Source organism: Amblyomma americanum, chromosome 4, assembly GCF_052857255.1.
Source record: "Amblyomma americanum isolate KBUSLIRL-KWMA chromosome 4, ASM5285725v1, whole genome shotgun sequence".
Lineage (NCBI taxonomy): Eukaryota > Metazoa > Arthropoda > Arachnida > Ixodida > Ixodidae > Amblyomma > Amblyomma americanum.
The window spans coordinates 209264851-209282310 of record NC_135500.1 but is presented as its reverse complement, the minus strand read 5'-3'; the positions used below and the strand labels follow the sequence as shown (position 1 = coordinate 209282310).

Sequence of the window (17460 nt, the reverse complement as noted above, 5' to 3'; positions counted from 1 at the left end):
GTTAATGTAAAGTTTGCCCAAAATAAGCGATGGTTTGCTCTCTTATTGGCCAAGTATTGCAGACCACAAAAGCCAATATTTCGTGCTTAACAGGCGCACTTTTAAAAAGAAACATGTTTGCAAAAAAATGTTGTTGCATGAACACTTTAAGAGTGTTTTTACAGCATTTCGGAAAAACGAGACCTTTTATTGGCATCGTGTGCTGTTGCGTTTTCGCTACCATGGGTTTTTCCCACTGCGTTCGCGCCAAAGTCGTCTGCGCCGTGGACAGAAAGGGACATCTCAGTAACGCCACTCTGTGGTCTTGAAAAAGAAAACCGATTGTCCCGCACCGAGTAGCTCATCGCCCCATGACGCTTTGAGCGCCCGTGGTGGCTGAGGTGCAGCGCCACCAGCTTTCCCTCTAGTTAATAGTAAGCAACTCTATGTGTCCGAAAAACAGGAGCTAGCCGTCAGTGATGGCGATAGAAGCGGATGTGTGTCGAGGCTGCCCTTAGCCTCATTGCGGTTAAGATGTATTAGCTCATGGATAGTGCTGAACTGCTAGTTGAATTTTCGTATCTGTTCATCTGCCGTAGCTCTCTGTACCCTTGCACTGTGATTACCCGGAAACAGAATCCCATACGCAAGAGCCACGTGTGAATGATGGTCATGCAAACACGAATGAACACATCTGAATCGTGAAGAACTGAACCAAGGAGCTGAGCATGATACACGTCCCACCGTAGCCGATCGGATGAATTTTTACGGCATATCTTTTTAAGTGGTACCTGGATAGGAGCCAGACAACCGCGACATGCAATGAGCGTAATTAAGCTATCTCCCTGATGTTTGCATTTGCTAGCTCGCAGGCAGCAGCACGCAGAGCGGTGCAGACACAGAGTAGCCTGCCGCTTCATAAACAGGCCGAGCTTCCACGTGCGTTGTGTGTTGATTTATCAGTAAAGACTGGAAGGCCACATCTTTTTACTTCTGGCACGAGCAGGACTGGGACCATTAAAGAAAGTGAAGCTTTCTTCTTTGTTGAAAAAAAAAATATTGAATAAACTTTGTTCTCTGTTCAAAAGTTCAGCTAAATAACGGCATGTCTGGTACCTCGTAAATTTTGTAGCATAAGTTAGCGCTGCGATACTGTACACCCCAATCGGAAACAAATATTGGTCACAGCGGAAAACAGTAAATTTGCGGTAAACATTCACGCTTTATTCTTTTACAGCGATAACCATATCGGGATAATATTGGGGTGAACGCAGCTGGCATGACCAATAGGAATGTTCTCCAGGTGAGTACAATATTGGGCTCAGTGAAGTCGTGTGGGACGTGCATGTATGACTCATCTGAGCCTTGAAGTGCACGCTCCCAAAAAGGAAGGGCAGAAGTAACAACCGTCACTGTCAGTTCAACCCCCACTCTCTCTCTTTGAAGAAGAAGGGGAAGTGGGGTAGTAGTTATCTTGAAATAATTTTTTAAGTGCAGAAGGCAGGTAGCACAAAAAATGTACCATTGACATACCAACCCCATAACTTTGACCAAAGTGATAAGCTGCTTTTAGTGAAGCTCTAGGCACTGCTCTGCATTTTCAATCATTTAATTTTTTCAGTATGATTCGGTTATGAGTTTAACGTCACATGTAGTATATGCTGTGTTCAGCCCGAAAAAATCAATCTCACCTGGTTAAGTTTTGATTTTAGGTTGGAGAGCTGTATCTCCCAGGAACTCTTGTCGGCTTCCATCTGAATGCGGAGCTTGCGGTTGTCCGTCAAAGACTCTTCCAACTGGTTCTTTAGGTCATCGGCATACGCGCGAAGTTCTTCGGCCTTCTTTTGCATCGCGTCGAACTGAAACGAGAGGAAGCGCGCAGGAGAGCGTATAATCTCGCTTGTGACACATTAAACTACGGGCGGACGCGCAAGCTGAATGTCAGGTTTCAACAAGGATGTATTATGATCTCGTGCGACACTTAATATATACCACAATGGCCACAAAACTGAGTGCCCAACTCTACACGCACATTCTTAAGCTCACTGATAGGTCGGCGCTGTTAATAGACACCTTGGCAACTAAACTGAACCTTGCATGCTGGCGGCTTAAAACATTGTCTGCATGTGAAGTGTCCTCATACCCTGTAGAGAAGATCGACAGCGCGACAGCTTCATTACGCCGTTTACACCTACCCCATGGACATACTGACAGCTAGACACCTCTCATGCGGCAGCTTGGCAACATGATCCATTGGATTGCAAATTGAGGTCTTCTCTTGCAATTGTGCAGCTGAAGCGGGACTCATCACCGACCTGCAGCGCCTAGCGCCGACATAGGCTCATTGCTCTCCTCTCCTTGCCCAACGGCTATGATGGTGTTACTTAAAGCGGCGCAGCCATCATCATCATCATCATCATCATCATCATCATCATCATCATCATCATCATCATCATCATCAACATCAACAACAGCAGCGCCACTCCAACTATGTCCACATCAGGAGAAAGGCCTCTCCTACATCCTTCTAATTAAAATTGTCATGTGCCCGACCTGCAGCGCCAAGCGCCGACATCGGCTAATTGTTCTCCCCTCCTTGCCCAAAGGCTATGAAGGTGTTATTTAAAGTGGACGCAGCCATCATCATCATCACCATCAACAGCAGCCCAACTATGTTCACACCAGGAGAAAAGCCACTCCTACATCACTCCAAATAAAATTGTCCTGTGCCAAATGCGGCCACCCTACTACCGCAGAGTTCCTTATTTGCCCAGCACACTACCTGACACCCCTTGTATGTTTGCCTTCTCTTGTAGTTCATTCCGTTACCCTAAGGGATCATTGGTTATCTTGCATTCGCATTGCATGCCCTGCCCATGCCCGTCTCTTCTTCTTACTGTCAGCTAGGACATCGCTAACTCGTGTTTATTCCCAAACTCCTTCTACTCTCTTCGTGTGTCTAAACGTTAGACCTATCGTTATCGTTTCCACGGCCCGCTGTTCTGTCCTCAATTTAAATGTAAGACTTTTCTTTGGCCTTTGAATTTCTGCCGTATAGGCACAGTCGACATAGGACACAAACACAAACAAGGTCCGCGTACCGCCTCTTTTCCCCTGGAGCGCTCCTTGCGCGCCGAGCTGGCCCGCAGCTGCTCGATCTCGCGCGCGGCCTCGTCCAGCTTATCGCGGCACTGGTCCCTCTCGCGGGCCAGCGAGGCCATCTGAGCCTGCAGGGCCTGCATCTCGGCGCTCATGTAGCTCACACGTCCCTCGTAGTCTGCCCGGAGTGCCGCCTGCTCTGCCTTGTGCACGTGGCCCGAGTGCTCCAGCCGGGCTCGTAGTTCGTGCTGCTGCTGGTTCAGCTGCTGGTTCTGCGGGTTCGGCTGGTTCTGCTGCTGCTGCTGCTCCGGCTTGGCGCCGCCCACAGTCAGGGTGCGGAGGTGACGCTCGGAACGCTCCAGCTCAGCCACCCTTTTCATCAACTCTTCGTTCTGGACAGATGAAAAACAACAACGAAAAAGGCATTTTGGGAGTTCTACGTGCTGAGGACACCGTGCTGAAACACCAGCGCGAAGACAATGCGGAAGACGTCACCAGCAACTTGGCGCTCGCTTTGAACCCAACCGTCTGGAAACTCTACCCCGCCCAGCCGCCGCGGTGGCTGAGTGGTTACGGCGCTCGGCTGCCGGCCCGAAAGACGCGGGTTCGATCCCGGCCGCGGCGGTCGAATTTCGATGGAGGCGAAATTCTAGAGGCCCGTGTACTGTGCGATGTCAGTGCACGTTAAAGAACCCCAGGTGGTCGAAATTTCCGGAGCCCTTCACTACGGCGTCTCTCATAGCCTGAGTCGCTTTGGCACGTTAAACCCCCATAAACCAAAGTAAACCAATCTACCCCGCCCTTCTGCAGGCCTTTTCAACTAAGCATAATCGTATCAGTTGAAACGTAGTGAACTTGTACGAATATGTCGGGTAATATACTTAGTGTTCCATGCTTAAAGACAACGCAGCTCAAAGTTACGTAAGCTCTCTTCCCTTACCCGTGCATAGTGTCCTTCTCCAAGGGAGCGAGAGCCATAACATCGGTAGCTAGAATTTTCACATTAAATGTCAGTAAAATAAGAGTTAGAAAGTGAGTCACGCTTAGGAAAACATAAAGGCAGTTGCGGGCACGCTAGAGCCTAAATATGTGCTGCAGTTTAGAGCATTGGAGGCCTGAAGAAGGCTTGTAACGTTCGCAGTTCGTCATGCTATGCCCCTCATAATGTTAGGCGAGACGAGGTGAGGAAAAAGTGTTTGTGTGAAGGAAACATTGTTTTTGCTGCGCTAGGTCATTGAGATTTTTGTTGCTTTCAGCTTTCATTACCGTTCTTGAGATTCATGGAAGCGGAGCGCGTGTGCTTTTTCCAAAGACGCAGTCTTCACTGCAGTAAGATGCATTGCGCGGTGAAGCAGCCTTGCGAAGCTGAGCGCGAAGGACTCAGCTCATTGCATTTAGGCGTTCCGAAGATTCAGAGCAACTGCTCCGTCAGATTGCTGCTGCAGCTGTTGGCGCAGCTTCAATATCACTACGAACAACAGCATGTTTGCACGAATATAAATCTTGCATATAAAAATGTCAAGGCACCATTCTGTTTTCGGTCTGAAAGGTGGTGCAACATCCAGGTATTTCTGTTTGGTATGATTTCACTCCTGTAATGTAACTAACTACACGCGCGCGTACAGGCTGACGCAGCACCACTTTGGCGGTTAGATCCTAATTTTATGCCCAGAATTTTTTGGTTTACATGCAGGTCATGCAGTACAAGATGCAACATGCTTTTTTTTTTTTAACCGGCAAGCGTATTGAATGAAGTGAGCGAGATGTCCTTAAAGAGCAGTATTTTGTTTTTAATACTGTTGCATTAGAATTAAGCCTCCTCGGTGAAAAAACGGCGTCACGTAGTTTCCATGTGCAAGGTGGCATCACCTGCCACTTCCCAACCGTTGCGGGTGGTGTACGGGAAGAGCTCGGAAAGTGCATCACGGGGGAATAGCAGACTGGGTCTCTCACAAACCCCACAAGTCATGTGCGGCAAAGGCATCAAAAGCTTCGAATGCTATCATAATTGCCAAAATGAAATGTAATTAGGGGTCCCTATGTATTTTTCCTTCAGCATACCCTAACTATAGGAGTATCTGAAAAGCACGATCTTGTGTGTGCTCCTCTCACATATAGATCATGCGCTCGTTTCTTATTCATTTTCGGCGGTAAAGAAAAGCGCTATGATGCTAGTGTAGCTGTGAAAGAAACGTCGAAATTGGTCGCATCTTGGCTAGTGGTTACCTTTCTCCGAAGCTTTTCTTTTTCTTCGCGGAAACATTTCTCCGTCTTCTTGAGCTCTTCGATGATGGCATCTCTCTCGTTCAAATTAGAACGCATCCGGTTCTTTTCGGACTCGATGTCTTTCAGACGAGTCACTCTTGTCTCCAGCTCTCGTACTAAGTTCTGCGTGGGAAAGAAAAAGGAACAAAAATTTAATTAATATTTGTTAATCAATCTCTGGGTTATACGTTCGTTCGCTTTCTGGTTATTGATGGTGGGAATTGATGGTTATCATTCGCAAATCACGTGTGTAAAGTAGTGCTCTTTTTATTACAGCTCAACAATTCCGTATTCTTCTGTTGTTATTTTTTTAACAAAGAGAAACAAGCATGAGCACTTGTTTTGTAGCGTAGCACAAAATGATTTCGTTTTACAACAACAACAACAAAAAAGGTCAGAACCCAGCTGGTACAACCTTACACGTTCTCTTTTTCTGTTCTTATTTCCAAGACAGTTGTGTTACGTTGGGTTTGGTTTTATGACGCATAAGCGATTAAGGCTGTCATGCGCTAAGTAGAAGGTTGAATTTGTCTGCTTTGTAGGAAAGGGCTAAAATGTTTTAAAAGCATCACAACTTCTTAATATTTTTTGCTTGATTCAAAAAAGTGAAAATGCAAGACACTCCTACCCGTGCATTTTCTCAGAGGTATAAGCTAGGCTGAAAAGAAATGCAGTCAGAATCTTCAGAAATGTTTATTCCGTGGTTTCCCGAGCTTTGTGCATGAACATAAAGTGGGGTTTATAGTAATAATTTCTCCGCACAGCTCACACGTTGGCTTCTCTTCTGTAAGGATAAAGCCACTAAAAATGTGGGTGCCCAATGCGAAGGTGACATACAACCTTTGTCCGTTAAGTTTCGAGAGCGATTTATTTTCTTCTCTAGAAATGATTCCCCAAAACAAATGTTTGTGCATATGTGTAGCGCCATATTTTCGGGTTAACCTGAGCTATTTATGTTAATTGCTGTGGTAGCCGCTAGATGGCACTACATGTAGAAATATACGTTGTCACTAGTCGTCTGCGCATTCTACTGTGAGTGAATGAGGAGAGACGGACGTCCACCTCGAACAGCGTGTAAACATAAAATTCTGTGTGAAGCTTGGAAAGACAGCCACAAAGACGTATGAGCTCCTTCGTGACGCTTACGGCAACGAGACATTATCGCGGGCGCAAGTTTTCGAGTGGCACAAGAGGTCTGTTTCGGGGAGAACGTCGGTGGAAGACGACACAAGGCAGGCGCGCCCTTCAACCTCACGGAAAGAAAATAACGTAGCTCGGATCAGCGAAATCGTACAGCAAGACCGCAACATTACAGTCCGCATGCTACCAGATGCTCTCGACATTAGTTAGACAACGTGCCACCAAATTTTGCGTGAGAACTTGGGGAAACGAAAGCTGAATGCCAGACTTGTGCAGCACTCCCTCCCACAAGACCAGAAGGAGATTCGGGCATCAGTGAGCGCTGATTTACTCTCCGAGGCCGAGAGGGATGCTGCATTCGTCGCCAGCATCATTGCTGAAGAAGAAACATGGTGTTTTCAATACGATCCTCAAAAAAGAGGCAGAGCGCCGAATGGCGGTCCACAATCACTCCGGCGTCGAGAAAGGTGCGGTGACAGAAGACCAAAACAAAGACGATGCTGATAGTTTTTTCTCGATGCCAGAGGTGCCATACACCACGTGTTCGTCCCACAAGTGCAGAAGGTGAATCAGGAGTTTTACATCCGCGTGCTCCAATGCATGCGTGATGCACTGCGATGCCGTCGCCCTGACTTATGGGCATCTGGACAGTGGAGCTTTCTCCTCGATAACGTAAGGCCGCACACTGCTCTCAACGTGACAAAATTTATCACCAAGCAGAGCCTTACTGTACTTCCCCATCTGCCATACTCGCCTGACTTCTCCCCATGCGATTTTTTCCTGTTTTCTCGTGTGCAGAGAGTCATAAAAGGTTGCTGGATGTGGAGCGTGGACGTTATTCAAGACGCCACGACAAATGAGCTGACAGCCCTACCAGTAGAAGCGTTTTACAACTGTTTCCAAGACCTCAAGAAGCGTTGAAAGCTGTGTATAGACTGCAAGAGAGACTATATTGAAGGGGTGCAGCACAAATGATTTCAATGTTAAACGCATTTTTTTAATGAACTCAGTCTCGGAACTTTACGGACAAAGGTTGTAAAATGACTTCAATCAAACGCTCTTCGAGCGAGCATTACTTCCATTCCCCTACGATGGGCATTACTAGTTGTAGATTATTATGTAGTTGATTATTCTATTTATATCGCTATTCATCTCGCCACGTATAGTGAACTCACTTCATGCAATTTTTCTAGAACTGTTTGCTTCTTGACTTACTTGTGCCGAGCTTGAACAGCATATATATCTGCTTTCAAGAGCGGTTTTTGAGTTTCTTTATCAGCTGAATTTGTATATTTGTTGTACGCATTGTGAATTTTCCGTACTTCTGCATGTACCCTAGCTACGACTGACATTTTTCAGCTTATATATATCTACTATTTGGCATGCATGTCAGCGTTCGCCAGCGAGATGTAGCATTTGCTACAGTAAGGTCAAGCTCTGGGATCTAGTTTTGAACAGGTATTGCTCGAGTCGTGCTTCGAAGTGACAGGGATAAAAATGGATTGAAGAGGGACGATAGTTAGACCTGCAACAGTTAACGGTGGAGACGTCGCTGAATTGGTTGTACAAAAGCTGCTAGTTTTCGTTCATTAGTTTTAGCAGTTCGCAGTGGCAATATAGATTTCAGAATGGCAATTCTGCGACGAAATTCTTATTCGACCTGATTTTCTAAAACTCCCCGGGGGTTCTGAAATTGAAAGAAAAAGAAATTTGATCCAAAAACGAGAGGCTTTATTTATACGAACAGCTACATCCAATAAACTTAATATTTAAGGAGACGAGAGTTGAACGAAAACTCGTCTGGTCGGAGACAATCATAATAAAACTTAAAAGGAGAACGCCGACCAAAAGTAAAAAAACAAAAAACAACAAAATGACGTTTCGGCTCCCGTACTGGACCTTGTTCACAAAGCCGAAACGTCATTTTGTTTTTTGTTTTTTACTTTTGGTCGGCGTCCTCGTTTTAAGTTTTACTTAATATTTAAATAGCGTGAGAATGCTTGAGCATGACTTAGGGTATCTTTGCTCAGGGCGAGGTTGCGAGGAGGTCTCCCTAGTGTGTGAGAGAGGAGGGAGACCAGAAAGAAGGACATTTTGATCTCAACAGCTGGACGATGACCTTCAGATGCATTTTTTTCTTCTTGCTTGCACAATGGGCAAAGACGCTTTAACTGCCTCATATAAGCCTATTGCTGGAAATTTGTCGTACTGATGTGACTGGTACACGCTAAAGGGAATGACTGGAAAAAATAACACGTAGATCAAGGCTCAGCTGTCGATTATTTAAGATGACGATTGAAAGCCTGCGATCACCAGCGCCATAAAGGAAGCATAGTAATATTAGAGAATAAAAAAAAACGCGTCACGATCGTCGGCGATGGCAACCACTACTTCGATATTGTACAGAATGCGCTTATAACTATTTAGGCGTCCAGCCTGCGCACTCAAGTGGCATGAACTAAACAACACACTTCTGATTATTCCTGTTTGTGGCAAGAGTTCTAGGATTAACGTTCCCAGTTTACTTGTTTCACGGACAAGCTAACCATAGTACATTTTTACCGATTCGAGGCAGAGTTACATAAAAAAAGGCACAGTAATTTCTGTCATCCACCCATTGCCCTCATCCGGGACCCCTGAACATCGAAGCATGTGAGCTTTAGAACTGGGCATGCACGTGTATTTTATCGCACTTATCTCAGTTTGCTCAGCCCAACAAATGAAGGACATAAATCTGTTCGAGTGAGCTTCAAATATGGTTTCGGAACTTCAGGCGAGGCTATGAATTCTCGTTTGTGACTTAGTTTAAGCCCAACGCTCAGTCGTACAGTGTTCGAAAAAATGAAACTCGCTCTCTCAGTCGGGTTTTCACGAGGAACTTTCGTTTCCCAAATCGACCACAATGACCAACGACAGAGAGAAAGGAGTGCTTCTTTCAGCACTGCTACACATGTGAGCAAAAATCTACAGTGTTACACCCCTGGCGACAGCCACGTGAAACTTAGAGAAGCATCCTCCGGAGCTCCGGCCTCACCTGGAACTCGGTCTTCTCCCGCGTGTACAGTTCCTGGCGGGCGTTGAGCGTCTCCTTGACGGAACGCAGCTCGGCGCTGATTCGCTCGTGCTCCTTGCGCAGCTGCTTGAGCGCCGCGTCCAGCTGGTCCTTCTCGAGCGTGAGGTTGTTCTTCATGGAGAGGAACTCTTCCTCGAGCAGCTCGTAGCGTGTCGTCAGGTCGTCGTACTCTTCGCGCTCCTTAGCCGCATCCTTCTCCATCTGCTTGCGCTGCTCCGCACTCTCCTCCTCCATCTGAAAGAGAGAGAGAGTGAGAGAAAAAAGACTATAATTACTCAGTATTCTCTTTGGTGACGACTAGAAGTCCCAATGATGCCCGCAATGATCTCCCCACAGCTACTTGGATCTTTGTAACGTTTACTGTCGACTTATTCTAATCTCTATGATCCACGTTAAACTAGATCACAAGTGTGGCCATTTCATGCGAGCAGTGGTTTTGAATCAAAGTCGAATTTTAAGTACTGATGAGGAAAGTATAGGCGAGGAATTAGATTAAAAGAACTGAAAATGCGTCTGGTGCACAATAAAATGCACGAACGCCGTGCAATGCGTCACTGAAAAGAACGTCACTGTTGTCATAGGCTACGAAAGCTAGTGAGAGATGCGTCGAGACGAAATCAGCAAGGAAAGTACGATACGGGATCTGACAATTCGTCAGTTTGTAAGTTCGCTTCGCGTATGGCACTTCTGTTTCGATGTCTGCTGCAAAAGGCCAGCGAAGTGGCACCAGCTAAATAGATAGCCATTTCAAATTCTTTACATTTGCACCCAGTTGTACCCAAAGTACTTCATATTTGCAGATACTATGGCTCGAAAATTCCATGGCGTTACACGTGCTCAGTTCGAGTTGCGGTGTGTAACGCATCTGGAGCAGTTTCCGGACGAGGCATGAGCGAGCAGCTGCAAAGCCGTTGTGCTGCGAGCACGTGACGCTGAGTGCCGCAAGTCAGAGACCACCTCACGGTTTTCCTTCCTGCGCGCCAAGCGGAAGCACGTCGACGCCGTATCTGGCTTGCGAGCACAGCTGGCGTTGTCAGTGACATCCTGGCTGGAGCGAAGTCGGTGCGTATGCGTGAACGGATCCATATCGTCGGCTGCCTCTGGAGCGACCCTACGGAACTGCAGCCCATTCCAAGCTAATAAGGGGACAACTAAGCGGCTAAGGCATATGCAGGTGTCCTTCTGACATCGAAATGCTAGTTTACTTTGGACATCGCGGTATTCTGATGGGTGACGATTACTTTCGCAAACGGCAACAGTTTTTTCTTGCTGGAAAATGCAAGCGGTCTTGGTAGATCTCGAGAAATGAAACGGAACTAAGCAACTGCAACCAACGACATATCATAGCATGGTATGGCATTGTATAGCGTGATATGATGTGCTATGGTATTATATGTCATGATATGACATAGTACGGAATGATACGCTATAGTAGGACAAGGTATGGTATGGCATGCAGTGACATGGCATGACATGGCATTGTATAGAGTGATATGACGTGCTATGGTATTATATGTGACGATATGACATAGTACGGAATTATGCTATAGTAGGACAAGGTAGGGTATGGCATGCAGTGACATGGCATGGCATGGCATGCTATGTTTTGGTACAGTATGGTATAGTATGGTATGGTATGGTACGGTACGGTATGGTATGGTATGGCATGGTATGGTTTGGTATGGTATGGCATGGTATGATATGGTGTGGTATGGTATGGTATGGTACGGTACGGTATGGTATGGTATGGTATGGCATGGTATGGTATGGTATGGCATGGCATGATATGGTGTGGTATGGTAATGTAAGACATGATAAGATATGACATAATGGCACTGCAACTTCAGGTATTGTACGGTATGATAGGATATGGTGTGGTATATGGGATTTAATTTTCCAAAGCTGCACACCGGCGGTGAGAGGTGCCGTAGTTAGTCGAAGGTCTCAAATTAATTTCGACCACCCGGGGTGCCTTAGTGTGCGCTGACATCGCGCAGCACACGGGCGTTTTTGCAAACGGCCTCCACAGAAATGCGGCCGCCGCGACCGGGATCCCAACCCGCGCCGTTAAGCGCAGCAGCTGAACGCGATAGTTGCTGTGCACCGCGGCGTGTGCAACTGCACTCTAAACACGAGATGAGCAAAAAGGGAGTAAGCTGTCCTGTAGCGCCTTCTTTTTACGGGGCAGGGTGTTCTGTCCAATGCCTGGGGTAGATTTGCATCGCTAAAAAAGTAACGAAAACGAATTCACTCTTCATAACCTGTATGCGAAGCTCTAGCAGTTACAAAGGTATTAACCGAGGTTGCAACCTCCTCGATTTGCTAACCTCAAGACCTCTGATTACACGTTTTAAAGCCTCTTTCTATTGCTAACTGCACCAAGTTACCATGGTTTGTAGTGCGAATATACCTCCGTTCCTTATAATAAGCCCTCCTCAAATTACTGACCGATACCTACTCCAGAACTTGGGCAGCATGGTCTTCCCCTAAAAGGGAGTGTGGTAGAGAACAGCTCAATTCCTTTTTAACTCTACTACTGCCTTATTCGTGTTTAGAGTGTATCGATAGAATTTCATTGTGAAATTCAAGTAAATTCACTTAAAAATTTTAGAGCAGACATTGAAACCTCCTAACATCTTGGCAAACGTGGCGTAGGTTGAACACCTTTCTGACACCTTCATATTTTATTTTTATTGCAGCATTGACTTCTAGGGCATGCACGTGACGTTATCGGACTCAATTTCGCTTTTGCGCTTCACGGCAATGCTCCTGCGTCCGCACAGCCAAGATCACTCGGATAACAGTCTAGTTTTCAGCTCACCTCGATAACAATAAGAGCCAGCAATATCTTTATGAGCGCGCTCTGTGCACAAGGACACGCACATCATACACTGAATACTAGTCTTAGTAGATAAGATGTTGTAGCTAGGCTATCGATGCTATCCAAGTGGAGCTCCAGATAATAGGAAGATGAAGAAGAGGAACAAGCGATCGATGAGTAAGTAGAGAAAGACCGCCTCGATATAACACATAAGCCCTTATAGACGGTCAATAGAAATGCATAACCACAGCGGTCACACACAGCGTTTCGCTTGAGGGCCTAACATTTCCTTGCACTTTGAGGGCTCCGTGATGGCCTCAGTGCTCCCAACCCGCCCCTTCGGACGAAGTCTAACCTCTTTCAGCCTGGCGACGAGGCGCCGGTGCTCCCTCTCCAGCTGGACGACCCTGTTCTGCGCCACGAGCACGTCCTCAGCCTTGGACTTGGACTCGAGCTCGTGCTCGCGCTCCATCCGCTCGCGCTTGCGCAGCTCGGCACGCAACTTCTCTTCGAGGTCCTCGATCTTGAGATGCCAGTCTTCCTTCTCGCGCCGCTGGGAGTTGCTCAGCTGGCGGAGCTTGTCGGAGACCGCCTTCAACTCGTGCTCTTTCTGCGGGCGAAAAGACGAAGGAAGGCTATACGTGAGAATGTTCTGCCGTCCATCAGAGTCCGGAAGCCGTGCTCGTAACACTGTAAGGAATAGGACTTCAAAATCTCGCAAGGAAGCCAGCAGGGCCAGCGCGAAAAATATATTTAGGGGTTATTAAATCTTGGCTGCAGGGCGTTGCAGTGTCATGATTTTACTAACGGTTCTGGTAGGAAACCTTAATGCGTAGGTTTAGTTAATGTTTTCAGGGATTAATATTTAGCCGTAACGATGTCTCCTGGACATCAGTGCCTTCGTTATGAGGGGTTACCAGTACGGCTAATTTATTCGTCGTTTTTTATTTTTACTGTATTGTGCATTACGTCTTGTAACAATGACGTGCTGTGCAGTATGAAGTCAGTCTCTCTGCATCGAGAAGCATCTGTCGTTCCTGTCGATCAGGCATCAACTCTTACATGTTCGTGAAAATGCTTTTTTTTTCAGACATTTGGCTATTCCAGGCTTTTTTAATAGCCAAAAACTTCGCAATATAATTTTTTGCCCACTTTCAGCACAGCTTAAAAGCAGAATATTGCTAAGCCTTTATAGTAGCATGGCGCAAAAAAACATTTCTGCTGGCATTAGACGACCGACAAGCAATACTGTTTCGCCTTCACACCCCTAGAACGAACGATCACCCCCTTCCCCTTCTTTTTTTTTGCCTAACTTACAATATGTGGAAAAATGTTTCCCTAGAGCGAGACGACTGGCAATACTAGGATGTAGGAATGGAGCACTAATTGCTCTTCTGCTATACACTAATGCGTATTTGTCGACTAATATGTAGCACCTCATGTGCCTCAAGTAATAAAGAGAGCAACTGCAACAAGGAAAGCATTATGAGCATAAACATCTAAAAAGCGTTACCACTTTGATTGTTTGATGTTCCTCTTGCATATCAACTTGGTCAATGCATTAAATTTTGGCAGTACAAGAATGACTCCCGCCGGTGGTTCTTATTAACGAGGCAATAAGAAAAAATGAGTTTTGGGGCGGGCACCTTTTCAAACTTGTCGATGGTTTCGTTTAGACGGTTCTTCATGGATGTGTGTTCCTCTTGGAGTGTCTTGATTTCTGCCTGCAGAAACTCACGCACGTCCTTTAGCTTCTTATCGAGGTTTTTTTGGTGCTCTTGCTTGAGCCTGTTTTCCTGACGAAAAAGAATGATGGGGAAGCAAATATTAAAAAAAGCGACGTGTAAATGCATAGAAGCAAAAAAATATGGAGGAAAACGCAAAAAAAAACAGGAACGCGTCCATAGCTGCTCCTCTATGAATGGATGTTAGAACAATAATTTCCCGCTGCCTCCTGCAGAGCTTGTCGTCCGCATGAGGAAAGCTGAGTCGGTGAGCACTGTATAATTATGCAAGACAGACTACTCGCTCTCGGAGAAGTAATGAGGTAATTATTCATCCCGACCGAAATTAAAATGAGGCTTCCGAAATGCTGGTATGCGCGAGGTAATCGCTATGCGCGAAAAAAATAACTAGAAAGTGAAGAGAGGAAAAAGAAAATGACAAATTATGTTTGCCTCTCAAGCGCAGCTCTAGAAAGAAGATATGAAGGAAAATCTGCTTAAAGCCTAGAGGTAGGCCACATCCAGAAGATAATATATCAATGTCTACATTCCCGAGCTTTTGTCTTGGAGACCTTGACTGACCAAGACTACACGCAGCCCTTATACTTTAATGTGTAGTCCCCATAGAATAAATATCTCCTGAGTTATCATTTAACCCTATAATCTGAATTTGAGTAGGAGGCTCCCTATTGGCTTCGCAATGAAAACAGCGAGTCCATGGGGCGTACACTTTGTAAGAAAGGTTCTTACGCGTGCAGCGGCATTATTATGCACGTCGATACCTTACGACATAACAAAGCGAAAAATATAGGCATTGTTATGGCCGTCGAGAAGTGACAGGGCACCGCTTTTGCTCTAACGGTACGGAAATATCTCTGCCACTCGTATCTCTTTTATTTTCACTTGTTTGTCGGCACTGGGTGCCTTACGGTGCTCACGCTTTCTTAAATATTGAATTTTTCATACATAGTACGACGAGCTGGCCGAATCGGTTCTGCTATTTTGCTCAGAATACTGTGGAAAAACCGAGGTGCTACAGACTTCGGGAATTTTAATATAGCAGTTGAGTACTTACTGAATAACCGACCAGTTAGCAATATTCACCGCAGTAAAAATAATACCGCAGGTAACATTTGTCCCTAGTTTTCCTAAAGCAGTTATTTGGTGCGAGGTAAGTAGGAAAAAAAAAACGACTTGAGACGCGAACCGAGTTGCGCAGCGACAACACCTGCATGTGACTCCGTGTGTGTACAGAGACCTAACCCTATGCAAACAGGCAGTCAGTACTCATGACGACACACCTATAATCAGACACCCTAACTCTCGGGTGGCCACAGCCTAACGTAGAAGTCGCAGAGATGCCTGCTGTCACCACTTTCACATTGCGGCAGGCCGCACTTGTAACACGCTCTAAGGTGGCTTATGGTGACATCCAAAGAGCCCCTTCGCGTTCCCAGTGGTTTGTTAATGACCATAGACAACTTTCCGTTTCTCGCATGGGTTGCGAAAGCACCAATGTACTTTGGAGGTATGTCAGGTCAAAAGACATAGGTATGTATAAAAACAAAGAAATGTTCAAAGCAAAACAAAAAAAAATAGATGGACTTCAGCTCTCCACTCGGTGCGGCTGCGGCATGGCGTGCAAGGTTCTCAGAGGTGCATCGTTCTGGGAAGGAGTGCGCCTTCGACAGCACGCGTGATGTCCTCTTCGGTGTGCCCATAGCTGCTTTCGTTAAGCTGAAAGGCACGCACGCCTGAGCATGCCAGACTCGCATAACAGAGCAGCTCTAAGCTTTTGGAAATAAATTTTTATTTCTTGTATTTACTGTTAAACAGAACGTTTAACGAACCAATCATTCCTGAGAACAATATTCTAGGTTTTTACTGGGCTTAGCCCAAAACAAACAAACAAACAAACAAACAAACAAACAAACAAACAAACAAACAAAGAGCATAACAACCAAACGAAGGAACGGCAGGACCAGTTGCATCTTTCCTTTTTTTTTCCCTCTCATACTTGCTTCCAGGTTCTTCTTTCGTGTTCAACCCCTTCCCTTTCCGCCGGTAAGTAGTGATATGTGGAGAAGGGGAAGGTGCAGCCAGGCTAACCGCATATAGACCACATAAGTTCGCTCGTAGCCATTTTTGCCGCCAACTTTAAGGTTCGGACGCACCATAACCCTATTTCCCGACGAAAAAAAGCTTTCTCTAATATCAGCTGCTTCGCAGAGCTCCATGTTCTGGACATAGCTCTGTCCCATGCTTCGAGCGCTAGAATTTGCCCAGTGCTCCCGACGTTAGAAAGCACGTACCTAGCAGGCAGATTTCCAGCACGCGTCTGCTTCTTGCGTGCCTAATCAGAGTTTCGTAAAAGCCGCTAAGCTCCTCTTTATGCACAGCCAAGATCTGCGCCCAAAATGGCGACAAAGGCCACCATGGTGGGAATGTACGTGGTGCATCACAAACACACGTAGTGGGCACAGGTCTGCGACGGAGCATCACAAGAGCAAGCTTTTGTGATTTTCCCGAAAAAACTTATGACCTGCCAGGGCGCGGGCGCTAAGGAACTGTTTCCGGTCTAAACAGACGAATATTGTTGCACCATCAGTTAGTTTTAAGCCAAAAAGAACAGCTGCAAAAAAAAGCCTTATTTCAGGAGGCTTACTTTTTCTTGGAATTGCTTTTCCTTCTCGACCTCCTTCCGAGTCATAACGTCCAGCGTTTGCCTCATTTCTTCCAGCCTTCGCCTCAACTCCTCTCGTTCCTTGGTCCACGTGACTCCGGCCTGAGCCGGCGATGCGGCAGGTGCGCTCGGGTCTTTAGATTTGGCCTCCTGCAGCTGCGGAGGCAAATTTAAAGGGCACACAAGTGGATCAATGATGTGGGCTGCTGGAATTGCACGAACGAGTGTTTGGCGGATCATTAAATATATGCGCTTATTACGGAGCACAAATTTTTTGAATATATTACATGTAAAACTGTAACAACGTTTTTTTAGATGTCTCTGTGCATTTATACGTTTATATATAAGTTATTTATAAAATACAAAAAAACAGACAAGCACATAACACTGAAAACTTGTCAGTGTCTAAAAATGAAGATGGCTGCAGAGTTATTACTTCTCAAGGATTCCCGCCCAACGCGCCTGCCAATGAAATAGGGTGAGTACTGGCATGAAAATAAAGCACAATCTTGTCAGAAGCTGGTGATGCGTGTTGGAAATACACATACCTCGGCACGAAGTTGGCTGCATTCTTTCTTTAGCTGCGTGTAGCCGCTTTCTGTAGATTCTAGTTTGCCTTTGAACAGCTTCGCCTGGGTCTCGGCGCTTTGCAAAGCTTTCTTGCGCTGCTGAACCT

The 17460-nt window shown here is 46.0% G+C and overlaps 1 protein-coding gene across 1 annotated transcript in view; it reads right to left on the bottom strand.

The window, feature by feature from the left end:
- The window catches only part of LOC144129224 (uncharacterized), a 57885-nt gene that overhangs the window by 20579 nt on the left and 19846 nt on the right, over positions 1-17460 (bottom strand). Inside the window, exons 7-14 of the mRNA XM_077663218.1 lie at positions 17333-17458; positions 16767-16940; positions 14024-14173; positions 12733-12987; positions 9518-9790; positions 5305-5466; positions 3081-3470; positions 1671-1838 (exon numbers count right to left, since the gene is read on the bottom strand). Coding sequence (XP_077519344.1) covers positions 1671-1838; positions 3081-3470; positions 5305-5466; positions 9518-9790; positions 12733-12987; positions 14024-14173; positions 16767-16940; positions 17333-17458 — 1698 coding nt within the window. The remainder of the gene's footprint in view (positions 1-1670; positions 1839-3080; positions 3471-5304; positions 5467-9517; positions 9791-12732; positions 12988-14023; positions 14174-16766; positions 16941-17332; positions 17459-17460) is intronic.